General features: G+C 44.1%; 2 protein-coding genes across 10 annotated transcripts in view; one reads left to right on the top strand and one right to left on the bottom strand.

Annotated features, from left to right (window-relative positions):
* Positions 1 to 12,859, top strand: part of TANC1 (tetratricopeptide repeat, ankyrin repeat and coiled-coil containing 1) — a 230,247-nt gene extending 217,388 nt beyond the window's left edge. For all 5 annotated transcript variants that reach the window (XM_035007968.1, XM_035007970.1, XM_035007971.1 and 2 more), the window contains 7 exons: positions 1,203 to 1,326; positions 1,654 to 1,829; positions 4,394 to 4,526; positions 5,947 to 6,038; positions 7,925 to 8,071; positions 8,992 to 9,092; positions 9,745 to 12,859. In XM_035007968.1, coding sequence (XP_034863859.1) covers positions 1,203 to 1,326; positions 1,654 to 1,829; positions 4,394 to 4,526; positions 5,947 to 6,038; positions 7,925 to 8,071; positions 8,992 to 9,092; positions 9,745 to 11,179 — 2,208 coding nt within the window. In that variant the 3' untranslated portion in view covers positions 11,180 to 12,859. The remainder of the gene's footprint in view (positions 1 to 1,202; positions 1,327 to 1,653; positions 1,830 to 4,393; positions 4,527 to 5,946; positions 6,039 to 7,924; positions 8,072 to 8,991; positions 9,093 to 9,744) is intronic.
* A 2,455-nt stretch (positions 12,860 to 15,314) lies between these two features.
* The window catches only part of WDSUB1 (WD repeat, sterile alpha motif and U-box domain containing 1), a 54,470-nt gene continuing 48,667 nt past the window's right edge, over positions 15,315 to 21,117 (bottom strand). For all 5 annotated transcript variants that reach the window (XM_035007962.1, XM_035007961.1, XM_035007963.1 and 2 more), the window contains one exon: positions 15,315 to 15,713. In XM_035007962.1, the coding sequence (XP_034863853.1) occupies positions 15,556 to 15,713 (158 nt within the window). In that variant the 3' untranslated portion in view covers positions 15,315 to 15,555. The remainder of the gene's footprint in view (positions 15,714 to 21,117) is intronic.

The raw sequence follows: 21,117 nt of genomic DNA, 5'->3' as shown, positions 1-21,117 counted from the left end.
TGGGGAGGTTTGGAAAGCATGTATTAGTGTATCAGGAACAGGGAAGCATCGGGAAAATGCCACCTTTTGTTGTTGTGGCCATATAACAAATACTGGGCCAGAGGGAGGGAGACTCTGGCCCACCCCCTATATAAAGGCCGTCCCACTGGGATGGTAGTTGTTAAGAGAAGCCTCTCTGGTTTTTTGTTTTTGTTCCCCAGCCTTACCACCATGCACTGGTTGAAGGCACGGTTCTGAGGCTGGGAATCTCTTCCAGGAAGCTTTGCTAAAAATTGCCTGCTGTGAAGGTCAAACCATCCACTAAGCCCCCGAGGCTTAGAAAAGCAGATTGCTTGGGGGTGTGGTGGGTGAACACTTTCCTGCAGTGTGTGTCCTCCTACCAGAGTGTAGCTGCAGCCCCACCATGGGACCCATAACCTTTGTCCTCTCCTTTAGTTCTCCCATATGCTCTGTTGTGGCTGTCTGGTCATTGCCTGATTGCAATTGGTATCTCCCCTTTTCCACGTTACTGTTTATGCCTTGTATGTGCATGTTTTATTTTTTTTTTTTATTTTTTATTTTTTAAAAGGTTTTATTCATTTATTTGACAGAGACAGTGAGAGAGGGAACACAAGCAGGGGGAGTGGGAGAGGGAGAAGCAGGCTTATTGCAGAGCAGGGAGCCCAATGTGGAGCTCGATCCCAGGACCCTGGGATCATGACCCGAGTCGAGGGCAGACGCTTAACCGACGGAGCCACCCAGGCACCCCGTGCATGTTTTATAGGTATAATAATGAATTGGGCGTGTCAAAAAAAAGAGTATATATTTGCAAGAAGATTCTGTTCAAAGGAACCCAATGGAAAGATTTCACAGGCCTTACAAATCACACAACTTAGGCATTTGAAGAAGAGAATCCTTTGCTACTTTTAAGTGTAGAAAAATCTGCCTGGGGGGGCGCCTGGGTGGCTCAGATGGTTAAGCGTCTGCCTTCGGCTCAGGTCATGATCCCAGGGTCCTGGGATCGAGCCCCGCATCGAGCCCCGCATCGGGCTCTCTGCTCCTTGGGAGCCTGCTTCTCCCTCTGCCTCTCTCTCTCTCTCTCTGTCTCTCATGAATAAATAAATAAAAATCTTTAAAAAAAAAAAAAAGAAAAATCTGCCTGGGTAGAGAGCACAAGATCTGAAATGGAGCAGGGAGATTGTAATTCCAAGTGTTTCTTTCAGATCGTTAGATTGCTTTTGGACCGCGGCTGTGATGTGAGCCTAAGTGACAAGCAGGGCCGGACGCCCCTCATGGTGGCCGCTTGTGAAGGACACTTGAGCACCGTGGAATTTCTCCTTTCCAAAGGTAGCAGCGTGGGAGCCCCCGCGGAGGTTTCTTTCGGAAGGACAAAGCAAAGAGCTTTGGTAGACCCGCTGACAGTACTTTCTGATTCAAGTTTGAGAAGTCTTTTTGTTACGGGCATTTTCTGATTTACACATAAGTAGAAAGAATGGGCAGTGCATGTCGTACCATACCCTTTACTCGGCTTCAACTGCGGTGATCAGTTTGCCAGCTTCAGATGTCAGAGGCTTGATTGCTGCATGTGAGCGCAGGTGTTTGCAGATGTGAATCCGTTTGCTTCTGGGCTCTGTCTTACCGAGTTCATGTTCTTTGAATGCGCTGTTCTTGCAGGTGCTGCCCTTTCTTCTCTGGACAAAGAGGGTCTGTCGGCGTTAAGCTGGGCTTGTCTGAAAGGTCACAGAGCAGTGGTCCAGTTTCTGGTTGAGGAAGGAGCTGAGATAGACCAGACGGACAAGAACGGCCGCACTCCCTTGGACCTGGCCGCCTTCTACGGCGATGCAGAGACCGTACGTACCCGCAGGTGGTCGCGCTGTCCACCTGCACCTGGGCCCGCGCCGCGGAGAAACCCGTTCCCGGAGTCAAACCATTCCCCGAGTGTGTGGGAGGCCGTGTCTGCGTGTGGTCAGCATGTACGGGAGTGCTGTGGGGGAGTTTTCACTTTTATTCTGTGACATGCAGTCTGTTCCAGAACTTGAGTAAAGTTTTAATAGACTCTTAAAACCTTCAAAATACACAATTACAAACTGCGTCTTCAGCAGACGCATAATTGAATATGTATACACACATGCATATGTAGTTTTACTTTCTTCTTAGTAACCCATATAAATAGAATTCCTGTACAGAGCATTTCAAAATTGCTTTTTTATGTATATGAGAAATTACTAATCAGATAATTATCTTGTTTGTTTTTAAATGGGTGTGCCATTGTCTAGAAATAATATAAAATTCTTAGGGCATTATCTTTTAATCTCTTTGCCAGATGCCTAAGTCTAACGGAGATAAGAAAGGACAAAACATTAGTAAGCTAAGAACTGCAAAATGTCTTTCAGGGCAGAAACCATGTCTTTGTCAGGTTCCGCATCCCAGGCACTGAGCAGGTTTAATGTTAAAGGAATGTTTGGCTCCTTGAGAGTTACCACTTTTGAAGAATTAAATATGTGTCATGTGCAGATTAGCCAGAGAGACAGATCCTGGTTTGCTGGGAGCAAAGGAGCTTGGAACAGAAGCTGTCCTCACTCTGCACGTCTTGCCTTGATGCTTTTAGGAGGCAGTGATGTTGGCGTTCAACGGTCTTGATTTCCTGGGAGGTGTAAATTGTACTTAATGTCGATTTTCAAAAACAGCTGTGTAACTACACTTCCCATATCCGTACTTTTATGTTTCAGCTTACATCACGTTACCAAATCCTAGTTTATCAGTATATTAGGGAAGCATGAAGGAGCTTAGCATTCTAGTGTAATTTTTTTAAATTGTGCTTTAAAAACCCACAACATAAAATTTACCATCTTAACCATTTCTAAGCAAAGAGTTCAGTGTGTTACATACACTTCACATGACTGTACAGCTAACATCCACACTTTACCCCGTAACCCTAAGACTCTGTACCTACTCGGCAAGGCCTTGGTTCTCTCCTCCTGTAGCCCTGGGCAGCCACCATTCTGCTTTTGTCTCCGTGAATTGACTACTCTAGTACCTCATCTACGTGCAGTCCTAGAATAGTTGTCCTTTAGTGACCGCCTTCTTTCACTAAGCATCGTGTCTTCAGGGTTCATCCATGTTGTAGCCTGTAACAGGATTTCCTTCCTTTTTAAGGCTGAATAACATTCCATCATGTGGCTCTGCCACATTGTGTTAATCAGTTCATCTGTCCATGAACACTTGGGTTGCTTCCAGCTCTTGGCTGCGTGCAAATATCTCTTCAAGATCCTGTAAATTCTTCCAGATCTATCTGTGTTCTTTGGGATATGTACCCACAAGTGGGATGGCTGGATCCAACAATAGTTCTGTTTTTAATTTTTTGAGGAAACTCCATACTGTCTAGAGTGATCACACCAGTTTACATTCCCATCCACAATGCACAAGGGCTCCTGTTTCTTCACATCCTCTCCAACACTTAAAATTTTCTGTTTTCTTTCTTTTTCTTTTAATAGCAGCCATCCTAATGGTATGAGGTGATAGCTTGTGGTTTTCATTTGCATTTCCCCAATGATTAGTGGTGTTGAGCATCTTCTCATACGCTCGGTGGCCATTTGTATATCCTCTTTAGAGAAATGTCTATTCATGTCCTTTGCCTGTTTTAAAATTGGATTATTTGGGTTTTTTGTTGTTGAGGTGTAGAAGCTCTTTATATATTATGGAAATTAATCCAGTGTCATTTTGAGCAGCTGGTGGACTATCAGATTCACATGAAAATCTAAGCTGGCTACAGACTTCTAGTGAGTAGAACACTTTGAGTAGCCAAAGTGGTTTTTTTTCTCTGTGCTCTCTTCATGTCCAAGTGACTGCTGTCATGCCACATCCATCTAGGTACCATGGTCTCAAAACTTGAGCCTTTACATTCCCAATATTTGAGTCTCTTTCCTAAGCCTTAAAGTGAGTTGTAATTGGGTTTATTTGACCTCAAGCTTCTCCAGCTTGCTGTCCCCAGGCAGTGTGGATCTGAGTGTTTCTGAGGTACCCATTGCTGTAGGCTGCCAGCATATTGGAGCTGTTGCAGATGTCTGCCTCCTAAGAAATCAGAGATGAAAAGAGGACTGTGGCCATCTCTGTGGCAGGGGAAGTGGACGTGCACGTACTCCTCTGCGGTGTATGGGTGCACGCACGTAACGTGTCCCTCCCTGGGAATGTTCACCCGCCTTCCTCGTTGCTGATAGCAGACTGGGTTTTAGCCGTGGATGGCAGCTCCTCTGTTTCCTGTCCGCTTCATTTCCATTAGGATCCTTAATGGCCAGAGGTAGGGAAGATCACAGTAAAGCTAAGACTGCCATCTGCTCCCCAGGAGGCAGGGGCGGGTGGGGTGCGGCGCTCTTGCCACCGACCACCCCTCAGAGCTCTGTCTTTCCTGCCGCAGGTGCTGTATCTGGTTGACAAGGGAGCCGTGATCGAGCACGTGGACCACAGTGGCATGCGCCCCTTGGACAGAGCCATTGGTTGTCGAAACACATCCGTAGTGGTTACACTGCTGAGAAAAGGAGCCAAATTAGGTCAGTAAACACCTCGTTTCAGCAGCAGGGGAGGGAGGTGAGCTTCAGATTCTAGAGTATGTCAGGGACCGTAGAGATTTCCCTGCTCCCAGATTAAAAAGTAAGATGTCAGGTGCTTAGAGATTTTTTTTCCTTCCTCTATAAGGCTCATTTAATCACAGTTATCCAAAATGCTTCAGTAGCTCATAACGTTATCACTGCCGTGTGGGTAGAGAGCAGCAACCAGTGTTGAAGAACAGTCTAGAGTTGAGGGCATTAGGGATGCCCAGGAGCCATGGTGGGGAGCCGTTCCATTCACCTCTGGGGGGGAGGCCGGGCATCGTGGTTAAGAAAGCTCACAGGTGCTCTGCTGAGCAGCTGCGTTTGAGAACCGCTGTTCTGGAGTTGTCCTCGTCCGTCGGGTAGGCCCCAGCAGTTTCTGTGAAGGAAAGGTCACAGGAAACGGGAAACAGGATGGGGGGGGGGTCACCTGAGGACACTTAAGGGGCCGAGGGGCCTCAGTAGGGAGAGCCTCTTCCGTGTGGCTGGCCGGAACATGACCCGCCACTCAGAATGTGTGGGTGCAGGGCAGCCGGAACAGGGCTCTTGTAGTTTAGTCTGCCAGACCTTTGACCAGCGGCGGCCGTGAGGAGGTGACTCCTGCGAAGATGAGGTCAGCTGATGTTATTAAGCAGTCCGCCATCTCGGGAATTATTCTGAGCAGTTTCTAGTTTTAGCTTCTTTCATCCTCACCTACCCTCAAAGTAGGTAGTGATAACCCCATCGTGTTGCAGAGGAGGAAACCAAGGCCCAGCGGGGGCAAATAGCTTCCCTCAGGTCGTAGTGCTCGGCAGAGTCCGTGCTTGAGGCCGAGCGGCGTGGCTCCGGACCCTGCTCCTCCGTAAGCTGCCTCCCCTGCATGTGCTCAGGAGCGGGGCTGGGGGCCGCGGGGCCGTGGGCTTGGGGAGAGGGCGGCGGGGCCGCAGCCAGCCTGCCTGGGCGGGCACAGTGCCGAGGCTGCTGAGAACGCAGGCCTTCACTCGCCAGCTGACGTGCGCCCTGCAGGAAGCGAAGGAGATTATTCGGAAGCCGTGTTTAATTGATTTTCCCCAAATTCCCCACTGGAATGGGGGGGTGGCGGGGGGTGGTTGGGCACGGCCGCTCTGATGCCTCGGTTTCCTAGCACTCTGTTTTCATCCGAGTAACAGGTGCACCTGGGACAGCCTCCCTCCCAGGTGCTTTGCTCAGCGTGAGGTCGATTCAAAGGGAAACCCGCTCCCTGGGGGCCAGCCCATGTCCCCTTCATTCTCCCGTTGTCTGGAAGCTGCCGGACACGCCGTGCTGCTGCCCGTGACCTTCGCTGCGGCGTGGCCCCAGAAGCCGTGACCTCCTTTCCTCCCTGAGCACTGACGTGCCTCTGAATGCCGTCTTTGTTTTGCAGGAAATGCTGCCTGGGCGATGGCTACTTCCAAACCTGATATCTTGATTATACTTTTACAGAAATTGATGGAGGAAGGAAACATGATGTACAAAGTAAGTGCTATCGCCCTTTTCTGGGATGTGACAGCCCGCGAGCAGCCTCCCAGGCTGGCGTGGACGGGACCGTGCCAGCGCGCGGCACACCGGCGGCCGGGCTGGGAGACGCTGCGGGGCCCCCGGCCTAGGCTTGTGGGCCTTAACAGCGGGGCCTTGGAGGCAGAAGGCCTGTCTCCGTGTTGGAGAACCGTTACGCCGGATGCAGTCCTCGCGGCTGTGACTTAGGGCCTGAAGCCTTGGCCTGAAGGCAGAGGCGCTTCAGGCAGGAGATTCCTGAGTACACCATGTCGTGACACACGCGGGAAAGGGACACTCAGGGACATTTCAGAAGAAGAGGATCATTAAGTCTCCTAAGACTTTATTATCTTAGTTTTAATATCCGTACGCTTCTGCCACTTGAAATGGTTTCTAGAGATATTTTTACTTAAGATAGTCAAGGTGTGTGTATAGAATACTCTTACTCAGGAGACTGACTCAGTTTTTTCCCCGTTATCCCTTAGAAATGGAAATGTAAAGACTAGCAATTTAAAAGTAAAAATTTTAAATAAAATTTAAAGTAAAATTTCTAAAATAAGACCTCAGCTTAGACCAGAGGTCAGCAGACTCCTCCTGTGAAGGGCCAGACGGTAAATATGTTAGGCTTTGCCATGTGGTCTCTGTCACGGCTCCCCAGCTTCTCTGCGGTGGCACGAAAGCAGCAGGTGACACACGAGCATATGGGCGCGGCCGTATCCCAGGCAGACGGTATTTGTAAAAATGGGTGGCAGGCCAGATTTGGCCCGGAAGCTGTAGTTGGCCCACCCCTGGCTTAGATAGATGCTTTAGGCCATTTATGTGGATCGCTGCTCTTTCCAGGTCTGTGATTAGACAGAATTAAATGTATTGGAAACAAACAAACAAAACTGCATTATGACCATTTTAATCCTTTTATCATGAGGCTGCTGCACGGCTACATTTAGTTTTTCCCTTTTCCTTTTTTAATAACGACAAATAAGTAGGCATCTAGCACGACCCAGCAGGGTTCCTGGCTCAGAATCCTTTTGAAATGGAGTTCAGAGTGTGTGTTGTTGAGGCTTTGAAGTGGTTTTAATATGAATTTTGGTAGGCAATTATGTTAGAAATATCAAGCCATTTTCAACAGACTTCATACCTGCTGCGCTGTGACTGAGCAAATGGATTTCTTTAGCCTTGAAAATGACGTGCAGCGCTGTTCGATTTTTAAAGCCCACACTTTAGTTCCTCTTCAAAGAAAAATTATGATTCTACAGCAAGCTCTAGGCTTCACCACAAGACTGTACTTGCCTTGAGAACCGCATCATTTCTTCATCTGATTTCTGTTACACTTAGCATTAAAACATCTGTGGATGAGGGATCATTTCTGAGCTGGTTTTCAAAAATATGTAATGGAGGGGCACCTGGGTGGCTCAGTCAGGTAAGTGTCTGACTCTTGATTTCAGCTCAGGTCATGATCTCAGGCTCTGGAGATCGACCCACATTGAGCTGGGTGTGGAGCCTGCTTAAGATTCTTTCCCCCTCCCCCTACCTCTCCCCCCAACCCGTGTGCGTGGTGCTCTCTCTCTCTCAATAATAATAATAAAAATATATATATATAACAGGATAATCTGATGTTTTAAGATTGATAGTTATCAATTTGCCAACGTACAGACCGCTTCCTAGAAAACCAGTTTCTGTCTTATTGCGCGGAGCTGGAGGCTGCAGAAGCCCGAGGACAGCGAGGCCGGTTCATGCCAGCCGGAGCCTCGCATGTGCTCTGATGGTTTCGGTGGTGGAGGGAGAACCTCGCCAGGGTCTTCAGGTTGTGGGAGCCTATTCATCTTGGAGCATCTGGAAAAGGATCAATTTCTGTGCTTTTTGATTCCTAGAAAGGGAAGATGAAAGAGGCAGCCCAGAGGTACCAGTACGCCTTAAGGAAGTTTCCCCGAGAAGGATTCGGAGAGGACATGAGGCCATTCAATGAACTAAGAGTTTCCCTCTATCTCAATTTGTCTCGCTGCCGAAGAAAAACAAATGTAAGCTGTGGGCCCTTGGTCTACTGTCTTAGTAGTAGAGTGTTGGCTCGTGCTGAAGGCCAGCCCTGCACAGACCAAGTCAGGGGGTCTGCTGTGTGATTTGTTCGCGCATCTCTGTGAACTTGGCGTGTGGGGAGCTGCTTCTCTTGGGTGGTCGTCATGTGGTCACTGTCCCGCCCCGCCTCTCCAGGTCCTGAGACAGCACATTGGAGGGCACTGTCCTCTGCCTCAGCAATGAGGGCGAGCAGACTGCCGCTCCGTCCCTTCCCGACTGGGTGCTGCCAACGTTGTCATGGGCGGCCCTTCCCAGACGCAGAAGGAAAGGGTACCATTGAGTTGAACATGGGTGTGTTCCAATCGGCCTAGTGGTTATTTGTGTATTGCCCAGAGGGTATACCAGTAACTGGTTAACTTGTAATTGGTAGGAGTTACTTCATAGTTAATTTGTAACTAGTAACTCATAGACTTGTTTCAGTACTTATTTCTCCTACCTTTTTTTTTTTTTTTAAACTTCATCTTCTCACCACCAAATCCATTGACCTCACTTCTGTGCCCACCCCCCCCACCGCGTAGGGGGTGCCTAGCTGTTCCAGGGGGCCGTGTCTCTGCCCCTCCCTGAGCCTCCCCACCAGCTGCTTGGCTTCCGTCCACTCTTGCCTGCTGGTGCATGGCTTCTACCGCTCTTCTCTCAGTCCGGAATCACCAATTTTTGTTTCTCTACTGAACTCTTCTCTTAAGATATTAATAAGCTTTAACTGTCTACCTACTTTAAAACAAGAGAACTAAAACTTCCCTTGCCGTTTACCTCCCCAGCTGTCCCAATTCTCTGCCAACCTGTAGAGCAAAACTCCTAGTAAGAAGCTGCCTGTAATCCTGTCTCAGTGCTTCTCTTGACTCATGTATTTAAATGTTGACACTAGGACTTTGGCATGGCAGAAGAATTTGCTTCCAAGGCTCTCGAATTGAAACCAAAGTCCTATGAAGCCTTTTATGCCAGGGCAAGAGCGAAGAGAAATAGCAGGTACTGTCTGGGGGTCGGTCTGTGACTAGAGAAGCCTTCTTGGGTCTCTGCACTATCACAGCTGCTGGTTGACTTTGGGGGTTGCTGACTCACAGGCATTCCTCAAATGCCTCTCATCCCTAGCTTCCAAGGGGCACAGCAGCGGGTATTCTTAGCAATGGCTAGACTTTTGTTTTCTCTTGACATCCCCGTAACCGTTCCTGCCCTGCGCCCCAGCTGCCACTCGCTGCCACACAGAATGCCTCCATCAGTCTGTGCTCGCAGGGAAGCTGCCAGCTAGAGACACGAGAGCAGGCAGGTGGGGGAAGGGAGGAGAGGCCTGGAAGACATGTGGGTTAGAGATGGACGCGGTGAGAGGCGGTGGCGGAGGAGGATTCCGACACCCACTGCCTTGTGCCGGTTCCCGCTCCCGGCCCGGTGGGGTTTGCAGAGGCAGCGGGGCCCTGGCACGGCGGCGCAGGTGTGGGCCGGGACTCGCTCCCGCGCCGCCCGGTGGCTCTAGGCCAGTGCGGACCGGGCCCTGCCCTCCCCCGCCAGCGTTGCAAACGCCCCCGGCCGCCTTCCCGCTCTGGCTAGCAGAGCTCCCGTGCACCGCGACCCCCGAGCGCGTGCCTCCGCGGCTTGTAACTCCGCCTTCTGTTCTGACATAAAGGCAGTTTGCGGCGGCCCGGGCTGACCTGCGGGAAGCTGTGAAGCTCTGTCCCACCAATCAGGAAATCAGGAGGCTCCTGGCGCGCGTGGAGGAGGAGTGCAAGCAACTGCAGAGGAGCCAGCAGCAAAAGCAGCAGTGCCCGCCGCCAGCCGCGCCCCACGACTCGGAAAACGAGGAGGACGCCCCGGCCGCTGGCTTGAACGACCGCTTCCATCTTGAGGAGGCCGAAGACGAAGACACTTCGTCGCAGGAGGAGTCCGTTTCCCCGACGCCCAGGCCTCAGCCCTCCGCCTGTGCGCCGTCTGCGTACATCCGAAACCTTCAGGAAGGCTCACAGCCCACGGCCGGGCCGGTGTCCCCGCAGAACAGGCCGGGGGTCGGTAGGGCCCTGCGGGAGGCCGTGGTTCCGCCGGGGCTGGTGCTGCAGCCCACGCGGCAGGCGCAGATCGTGAAGACCAGCCAGCATCTGGGGCCCGCGCAGCCAGGCGCGCGAGGCGGCGGCCCGAAAATGCAGGTCTCTGCCCAGACTCCTGCCCCGAGGCCTCCGCCCGGCGGGCCGGCGGCCGCTCCCGCGGGGGGCAGAATCCCGCGTTTGGAGGGAACAGGCGCTTCGGCTGTGGGGGCCGGTTCTGGCCCTTTCGGGGAGCGGCTGGGCCCCAGCCACAGCGTCCAGCTGCAGCACGGCGACGGGGGCGCTGCCTGTCCCCTACCAAGCAAGATAAAAGCCGCAGAGAGGCTTCTGTCTCATGCCCCCATCGCTGTGGACGTCGCTCCTTCAAACCAGGGCGGGCCGGCGAGCGGCAGCGACGTGCGACATCCAGCTTCCCTTGCCAGCTCGGGCTCTTCTGGTTCTCCGTCTGGCAGCATCAAGATGTCAAGCTCAACCAGTAGTTTGACTTCGAGCAGCAGTTTTTCCGATGGCTTCAAGGTCCAGGGACCGGACGTTCGCATCAAGGACAAGGTGGTTACCCCGGTTCCAGGCGGGACAGCTGAGCACAGGCCGCGCAGTACGCCGTTCATGGGCATCATGGATAAGACTGCCAGGTTCCAGCAGCAGAACCACCCTCCAAGCCGTACCTGGCACTGTCAGATGCCGGAGGGGCTCCTGACAAACGCGTCTTCTGCAGCTGGCCTGCAGCCCTTGAACTCGGAGAAGCCCCCTCTCAAACAAGCAGGAGGGCATACCAGCCAGGCCAAAAGCTGCTCTGTTCCTACCCTGGCGGGAAGTGTCCACAGTGCGGCACAGGCGAAGGAGCTCGAAGAGAAGAAATGCCAGATTCCAGTCCACTGTCAGGATAACAGGATCGCTAAGACTGTTTCTCATCTGTATCAGGAAAGTATCTCTAAACAGGGGCCTCACGCCAGCAGCGAAGCCCACAGGAGCCACCTTCCTTCAGCAAAACCGAAGCGGTCGTTCATAGAGTCAAATGTGTGAGCCTTAAGAGAGAACCGTATGTGGGATTGGGCAAACAGTGTGCTGGCTTCTGGTGGTAATTAAAAGGTTTTTCGTGAGACAAATTACCTGTTAGCCATGTATTTTTTTCTTTTTTCCTTGGGGGTGATTGAGATGCCCTTGATATATTTAAAATGTGGGATAAAATTTCTTTGATAAATAGCTAGGAGTCACCATAAATAAAAATGCTAACCAGAATTAAAAACTATAATTAGTTAATGCCTGTTCGGTTAAACATTTAAGACCGCCCAGAAGACATTAACTCATGCTCTTCTCTTATGAAATTGTTTGGTTTTTATCACTTTTCCCCTAGCCTTTGCTATGTGATAAAATCATAATATTTCTTAGAGAATGTAAATGTTTAGTGATAGATCTAACTCATGGCATAATATCCAGATGGTGTATTCTGGGAAAGGTGGAATTTTCAGGTTTCAGTTCCATTGAGTCAAATCCCAATTTTTATATATAAATATATAAAAGTTTCTAGCTGAACATAAGCGTGACTATAAATGTTATACAGCTGATTTTTTTTTTTTTTTTTTAAGCAAAATACGAGAACATCCAAGTGTTGTTCCCTGCGTAGTAGTTCCCTTAAGAGGATTAAACATTTAGTTCCATGTTATGGTTCTCATTAAAAATATTTTTATAGCACCTTTTTTGGAACTATATTCCCACTTCAAGGTGTTTTTAACGTTTGGAAACAGCATAAGCCATTTGGAATCACGATTGGTGGTTTTAGGCTAAAGTTGGATTTAGGCTAAAATACTAAGAATACGGCACTCTTTACGATACGTAAATTAGCTCTCAACTGGTTCCCAAACTGTTTTTAACAATGATAGGGCACTCCTGGGAGAGGCGTTCCAAGGTCCTTTAAGGACACTATTGAATTTGGATAGTTAAGGTATGGTTGGTTGTTGCTTTTGTTTCATTATACAATCATGACTTTATAGTCACATGTTGTACATATTAAATAGCCAAGTTGTATTCAGACTTGTAAATATAACTGTTTCAAGTAGTTTATCATAAAAAACTCATATTTGCATGTTCTTTGTAAGCTTCCTTCATGCTGATTATTGCACTGAACGATGTATTATTATGGCATGTTAACAGTATACAGGTAACAGCACTTTATCTCATTTATATGAACACCTTTGAGGTGCTACTTAAGTCCAAACTGATGTATTATTCATTTGTAAAGATAAGGTACAGCAATGAACCTTGGTTTAAAGGTATTTTTATATGAAAATGGTGTGCTATTGGAGGATGTGAAAATGCTAATTTCAAAGAGGTGGGAGTATAGTTGTTTTATATGTTGGGATGTGAAATTTATTTTCTAGAATTGGGGAGAAGGAAGTTCTATATTTACAGAATGTTTTAAAAATGAATAGTTGTCTTGAAGTTCTTGTGAGCATCATTATGGTTTTGTACGAATAGGAAGTCTTCTGGTGTCATTCTTCAACATTTGTTCCTGAGTGTGTAAGCGTACTTTGTACAGCTTTATCATTTTTATAGGCTTTCCATGAGTTCTGCTGTAAGTACTATGGCTTATTTATTGTTCATTGTTTTCTTTAATATTTGTGGAAGTCTTACTCTTTTGTTATGTAGTTTTGTTTCTGCACAACTACTGTACTTTTCCATATGGAATAAAGAATATTAATAGAATTTGTTTTGTATTAAGTGAAACAGTGGGTAAGTAGAGACTGTCCTGATGACAGTGATCTGCTTTGGTTTAATCCTGGGTGATCTTGTTACCCTAAAGGAAATAGTGAAAGGTCTATTTTTATAGTAATACTACCAGATGCATATTTAATTTCATTGAAGCATAATTTCAGAAAAAGGGCAAAGCTTCATGATATCTCAGAATATTCAGTGGTTAACATTAGTCTTTTTGCCTGAAATAGGAGGAAGAGCATTCTGTCCTTACCTGTTTCAGAAATCTTGGTGTCTGTTTTTACTGGCAGCAGGATCTGTTTAGTACTGTAACTCTCAAACGCTTTGGCAATACACTGCACACTGTGTTGATTATGAGAGTTCTTCACATCTGTATAATCTTTCAGTTAAAAGGAGGCATTTGTCTTTATCCCCATATATTTCTGTCTCAGAGCAGTGGGAATGAAGGTGAACATCAAACTGGGTTGTATTGTGATAAAACCCTGAGGTGGAGTCTTAGGCCGGGGTATCCCCTAAGACTCCTTCAGGTTCCTGTCTGGGTATGACTGTTATTAGTAAGGCTGAGTAAAGTCCTTCTTTAAAGCCCTATATTAAACTTAGGGGTTAAAAACAAAAAACCAGGTGGGACAGAAAAGTGTTCTTAGCTGACAGAGAATTGTTAGATGACTTTGGCTATGAAACTGCCAGTGGGACTCCTGGAATTTATTATAAACTACATTAGGATTTTGATACAGTCTTAGTAAAGATATTTGGCCCAGTTAGCCCGGAGAGAAGTCTTTTTGGGAAGTCACTAGTCAGTGCTGAGGCCAGAGCTGCGGGCAGGTGAACACCGCTCCCGTGTCATCCTCAGTGAAGGGCTTGGCCTGGGGAGCATGGCGGAGGGGTCTTGTGGGGTCCCTTCCTGGGGGTGGTTTTGGATTTGGTTTGTTTCCTTGTGTGTCTGGGGGAAGGAGGAGTTGTCAGGCTTTGGATTTATTTGCATTCATAAACAGAAGCACTTCACTTTAGTAAATTATTGGCATCTCAGTTTTCAACCATTTGGGTAACAAACTATGATGGTGAAACGCAGAAGAGAAAATTGCCACCTTTAACACATTTAAAAGATAACCAATCTTTTATTTTGTTTTCTATCAATGATGTCAATGATTTTTAATAATTTTTTTTTTTTTTTTAAGATTTTGTTTTTGACAGAGTGTGTGTACAAGCAGGGGGAGCAGCAGAGAGGGAGAAGCAGGCTCCCCGCCGAGCAGGGGGCCTGATGCAGGGCTCCATCCCAGGACCCTGGGATCATGACCTGAGCCGAAGGCAGATGCTCAACCGACTGAGCCACCCAGGTGCCTCGATTTTTAATAACTTTTATGTAAAAAAAACAGTCTGCCTCCTTTGGAAAATAAGTCTGTCAATCAGAACAAAAAATATTTGGCCCAATGGTGGGCTCTGTCACTTAAAAAATCTTTTGTTAAAATTATGTTAACCTACTTTCTCTATAGAATACAATGGAAAAACACCTAAAATGTGTTCCCAACCTTTTTTTTTTTTTTTGTCCTCACTTGAATGTAAGAAGCATGGGTGGTATGAAAAAATCCTCTTGTAGAATCTGACTGTAAATCCCAGCTAGGTACACAAAGGAAATAAAATTCGGTAATCCATTAGGAGGATGGAAATTTTACAAAGCAGCCAATTATAAAGAAAAGCTATTTGGAGCTTTTTGTGATAGCTAGGCTTTGCACAATTCTGTGAACACAGCATATTAGCTGTAAATTTGTAAAATATAGAAAAAGACTATATACATAATTACATCACTTTTCCCCTCTCATTTCTGAGTTTTTGAATTTTTGAACAGTAAAATGAGGGTTTTGCGGGGGGTAAGAACAGAGTCTTGGGCCCTGCCTGCTCTTACAGCTGGGTTCTAATGTGCCTTCCGTTCCGGGACACAGCTTACGACAGGTAGGGAAAGTTGCTACCACCTCAACTTCGTGAACTTGAAGTTTTCTGCTGAGGGAACACTTATCAGGGTATTGTATTAAACACCAATCTCTTGTGTAAAAATGTATAGTTACTCTAGCTTAGAATGTTATATGATAACTTCAAGAATTCTGAACTCTAAAAGGAGGCTGGTTTGCTGCTATATTTCAACAAAGCCAACTTGACATATTCATGATAATGTATTCCATCTAACTTCTACACAGGTTTGGACTGTGGGGAAAAATCATTACCACCTTGCAAATTTAGAATCCAACGAAATTGCTCATTAAACATTTCAAAATGGTTTTCTCAATTTAGTCATAAAACTATTTTGCTACAAATTCTCTTTAAAAGGATTCCAAAGAGTTATCAAATTAATGGCTTTAATTAACTAGGATTTCAATGTTATGTTCTTGATTATTCTGATCTTTAGTTGTAATGAGAATATGACCTTTATCGAGCAAGAATTTGAGCACTGCAATTTTAATTCAAAGTGAAACTTTATTTTTCTACAGGTTAAGATTTCTTTCACTAATACAAAAAGGCTTTTATAGTAAAAATAGAAAAGAAGTCAGATATGTTACTTAGTCCATATGATTTAAAGAAAAAGTTTTTATAGGTAGCTAAATCACTTTTCTCCTGTTTTGCTTTTAATAATATTAACATTTACCTTTAAATCATTCAAATGAGATCACTGAAGAATATAAACAATATAAACAATTTTATTTTTGATGTGTCTCTAGCCATCGGCTGATGGCCATTTTCAGAGTCCTGTTTGGTGTCAGTACCATTGAAGGAAGAACGAGATTCGTCATGGGACTTGTACGTTTCTTTTTGCTGATCCAATTTTCCATTGCTTCCTTTTCATATGAATAGCCATCTAAAAAAAACCCCACATACACACAAATTATTTGCAGTGTAGGAAAGGGAGGTTGGGATTACCAAAAGGAGTTGAATATACCAACTCCACTGCCAAGGCCTTTATTGTGATTTAAGTGGTGGTCTTGTATCACTACTCCTAAAATACTTCTGCCACAACACCTTAAATTCTGCCCTACAAGATGCAATGAGATTGCAGAAATTACCTGGAACAGTGTCAACGTTTTACTGATAATTTTGAACACAAATACTGTAACAAAGGACTGTGTCCAAAATTCAGATGTAGCAGAAAGGAAGAAAGGAAAAAGCCAGGTAGAGGAGAGTGGTTGTGAAGATAAACTGCGTTATTAGAGCTGTTAGCTGTGTGTGAAAAGTAATATGGCTAAAGATGAAAAGAGCCTCAGGAATACCTCAGCAAAACTTTGACATACTGGAAACTCAGGGAAATGGATACCGAGAGATTATAGAACTCATCCCACTAAGGACTTGACAGTAAAGGGACTTACGATTAAAAAAAAAAAAAAAAGCTACGGGCTAAGGTTTGTTAATACGAGTTTGTGCAAAATTCTTTGCACATATAAAGACTGGAGTTTTTGCTTCACTATTTTTTTTTTTTTTTTTTTTTACTCTTCGCTCTTTCTCTTTAAACTGAAAATCTTAGTTCCTGATTACATTTACACATTTATTTGCTTTAATTTACAATGCATACAACAGTTTCAAACTAACAGTGTCAATATATTACTAACACAGACTGTGAAAGAAATTTAAGATTCTTTCTGGCTCTTTGTGTCACCAAAAACAGATCCACTAGGGTTTTCTAACTGAAATACTGTGTTTGATGAAAATCACTTGGAAAAAAATTCTTCCGTTTGGTTATGTTACCAACTTGACATATAAGTGTGTTAATTTGCTTCCCTTTTTTATCCTCTCAATTTTTAGATCGGTTTGTATGATTTAATTCTGTAAAACATTTAAGTGACTGCAAAGTAAAAGCTGTAAAACAAGGTACATCCAGAGGAGTCTATTCTCTGTCCAGCATAGGTTCCCTCCCATCCCATACAGGTAACTATGTATATTTTTATCCTTTTGTATCTTCTTGAAAATATAAGCGTGTATGTGTAAACACACAATGCATACACATTCTTAGACAAGAGCTAGCATACTGTACATTATTTTGCACCTGCTTTAACTACACCCTTCTTTTATTCCCCTCACCTCCCCGCCCCCCCCCAGCAGTCCACTGTACAGATGTATTGATGGACATCTCAGTTGTTTCCAGTCTTTGCCTTTTACAAATAGTGTTGCAATGGACAATCTTATTTTGGGGGAGATTCCAGAAATAGGATTGCTGCATTAAAGAGTATAATTTTGCTAGATATGCCAATACTTCCATAGGAATTCTACCATTTTTATTCCTACTAGTTATACTGATGAATGCTTTTTTTTTCCCCTCAAGAGCTTCACCAAGAGAATATGTTGTCAAACTGGATTTTTACCAGTCTCTCATGAACAATGCTAGAGTATATCAGGTAGCTTTATTTTGAGGAAGATAGAACTTTTTACATATATATGTTTAAGAGCCATTTTTTCTCTTTTTCCTGTGAACTGTTACTATTTTTGGCCCATTTTTCCATTAGGCTGCCCTTCACCTTAGAGACATAATTGACATACTAGTTTCAGATGCACAACACAATTCTTCGCTATACTGTGGAATGATCACAATAGGTCTCATAAACATGCATCACCACACATAATTACGAATTTTTCCTTTTTCTTGTGATGGGAGACTTGTAAGATTTCTTTCAGGGGTAAAGGGGGAGAGGGAGGCATGGAATAAGTAAGTCCTGGGGATGAAAGGTACAGCACAGGGAACACGGTCAATGGTCTTGTAATAGCGTTGTAAGGAGATGGAGGGGCTACGCTGCCGGTGAGCACAGCATAATATACAGCCTTGCTGAATCACTATGCTGTATGCCACAAACTAATTGCGTCAACTAGATTTCAATTAAAACCTCTTAGCAACTTTCTAATATACATTGTTAGCTATAGTCACCATGCTGAACACTGTATCTCTAAGACTAATTTCGTAACTGGAAGTTTTTATCTATTGACTACCTGCACACTTTGGCCCATTCCCCCACCCTCTGCCTCTGGCAACCACCAATCTATTCTCTGTATCCATGAATTCAGTGTTTTGTCTTAGATTCCACATGTGAGAGAGATCATAGGGTATTTATCTTTCTCTGACTTATTTTACGTAGCACAATGTCCTCAAGGTCTATCCATGATGGCACAAATGTCAGGATTTCCTTTACTGTGGCTGAATTATATTCCATTGCACACGTATATATTTTCTTTATGCATTCATCCACTGATGGACACTGGGGTTGTTTATATGTCTTGGCTATTAATAAATACTGGCAATGAATGTGGCGGTACAGATATCTTTTCAAGTTAGTGATTTTGCTTCCTTTGAATAAATACCCAGTAGTGGAATTGCTGGATCACAAGGTAGTTCTATTTTTAACCTGAGGAATCTCCATATTGTTCACCATACTGGTTGCACCATTTTACATTCCTACCAAACAGCACCTAAGGGTTCCCTTTTCTCCACATTGTCACCAACATTTTTTTTTATATATATAATAACCATTTCTAACAGTTATGAGGTTGGACAGCTCGTTGTGGTTTTGTAGTTCCCTGATGATTAGTAATGTTGAGCACCTCTTCATGTACTTGTTGACAGTCTATATGTAATCTTTGGAAAAATGTACATTCAGATCCTCTGCCTATCTTTTTTCTATTGAGTTACAGTTCTTTATATATTTTGGACATTAACCCTTATCAGATGTGTGATACTCTTTCCCATTTCATAAGCTGCCTTTTCACTTTGCTGATGGTTTCTTTTGCCGTGCATAAGCTTTTTAGTTTGATGTAGTCCCACTTATTTCTGCTTTTGTTGCCTTTGCTTTTAGTGTTACATCAGAAAAATCATTGTCAAGACAGATGTCAAAGGGCTCCACCTATGTTTTCTCCCAGAAGTTTTTTGGTTTCATGTCCTACATGTCTTTAATCCATTCTGAGTTAATTTTTGTATATGGTGTAAGATAGTGGTCCCATTTCTTTCTTTTGCAAATGGCTGTTGTTTTCTCTGCACCATTTATTGAAGAGGCCTTTCCCTATGGTATATTCCTCATTCCTGTGTTGTAGATTAATTGATCATATATGTGTGGGTTTATTTCTGGGCTCTCTATTCTGTTTGTATCTGTTTATATGCCAATACCATACTCTTTTAATACCATAGCTTTGTAATATAGTTTGAAATCAGGAATTGTGATACCTCCAGCTTTTTTTTGTTAAGATTGCTTTGGCTATTCAGGGTCTTCTGTGATTCCATAAAAATTTGCTCTCTTTTTTTGTGAAAAATGCCATTGGGATTTTGACAGGGATTTCACTGAATCTGTAGATTGCTTTGGGGAGTACAGATATTTTAACAATATTCTTTCAATCCATGTCTTTCCATTCCTTTGTGTATTCTTCAGTTTCTTTTCTCAGTGTATTCCAGTTTTCAGTGTACAGGTTTTTTTGTTTTTGTTTTTTTTTTACCTCCTTGGTTAAATTTATTCCTAGGTATTTTATTCTTTGTGATGCAGTTATAAATGGGAGTATTAATTTCTCTGAGAGCTTGTCACTAGTATACAGAAATACAACAAATTCCTGTGTATTAACTTTGTATCTTGCAACTTTTACTGAATTTGACTAGTTCTAACAGTTTTTGTGGAGTCTTTACAGTTTTTCATATATAAAAACATGTCATCTGCAAATAGTTTTACCACTTCCTTTCCAAGTTGGATGCATTTTACTTTTTTTTTTTTTTTTTGCCTAACTTCTCAGGCTAGAACTTCCAATACTATGTTTTGTTTTGGGTTTCTTCTTTAAGATTTTTTTTTTTTTGACGGGGAGAGACACAGTGAGAGAGGGAACACAAGCAGGAGGAGTGGGAGAGTGAGAACAGGACCCTGGGATCATGACCTGAGCCGAAGGCAGACACTTAACGACTGAGCCACCCAGGCACCCCTCCAATACTATGTTGAGTAAAAGTGAGGAAAGTAGGCTCTCTTGTCTTGTTCCTGATCTTACAGGGAAAGATGTCCGCTTTTCACTGCTGACATTGATGTTAGCTGTGGGCTTGTCATATATAGCATTTATTATGTTGAGGTACATTACCTCTATACCCATTTTGTTGAGGGCTTTTATCATAAATGGATGTTGAATTTTGTCAAAGGCTTTTTGTGCATCAATTGAAGATAGGATTTTCATCCTTTTTGTTAATGTGGTATATCATGTTGATTTACAGAGGCTGAACCATCCCTGCATCCTTGGAATAAATCCCATTTGATCATTGAATGTAATCCTTTTAATGTACTGAATTTGGTTTGCTAAAACTGAGGAATTTGACAGCTATGTTCATTAGGGATATTGGTTCATAATTTTCTCGTGTGTTCTTGTCTGGTTTTATCATCAGGGTAATGCTGTTCTTGTAAAATGAGTTTGGAAGTGCTCCCTCTTTGCCTAGTTTTTTAAGTTTGAGAAAGATTGGTATTCCTTGAATATTTTTTATATCTTTGGAATATAAACACTTCATTAGTTTCCCACACATTTCTCTTGGATTTTGAGTCCAGGTTAGGAAGTGTCCCCATTTCCAGATTATCAAGGAATTTATATTTCCTTCTAAGACTTTTTTAATGTTTATCTCTCTCTAATCCATTTGGAATTTAGATGTGCAGTATAAGAGATGAAGGCAGTGTTACCCTTTTCCATATGGCTATTAGTTGTGAGAATACCACTTTTTAAATATTTGTTACCACTGACTTAACATATGCCATTTTTATCATTCCCTAAATTTCCAAATGCACTTGGATCAATTTCTGTATTTAAAAACTTTTTTTTCCTGTTGTTCCATTTATGTGCCAATCCCAAAGGCTTAAAACATGTTCTAATATCTGATAGAGCTAGTGACACTCCTGTTTTTCATTTTCTAGATTATTTGTTGTGTGGTCTTTCCAATGGAACCTAATCATCATCTTCTGTATCACTAGGAAAAAATCTAATAGTGACATCTTGCGGACATTGTATCGTCTTATCATCATGGTATGCTCTCCATTTGTTCCAGGTTTACTTTGCAGGGATGTTCTTTGTTTTCTTCATGACTGTTTGGCACATTAGGTCCTCTGTTGTACATTCTTTTTTAAATTGAAGTTGGCACACTATGGTAGTTTTGGGTGTACAACATAGTGATTTGGTAAGTCTGTATATTATGCTATGTTCACAAGTGTGTAGTTACCAGCTATCACCATACAAAGCTATTACAGTATCCTTGACTATATTCCTTATGCTGTACCTTT

Source organism: Mirounga leonina, unplaced genomic scaffold (genome assembly GCF_011800145.1).
Source record: "Mirounga leonina isolate KUSES-001 unplaced genomic scaffold, KU_Mleo_1.0 Mir_151, whole genome shotgun sequence".
Classification (NCBI taxonomy): domain Eukaryota; kingdom Metazoa; phylum Chordata; class Mammalia; order Carnivora; family Phocidae; genus Mirounga; species Mirounga leonina.
This window is presented reverse-complemented; position numbering and strand designations above follow the sequence as displayed.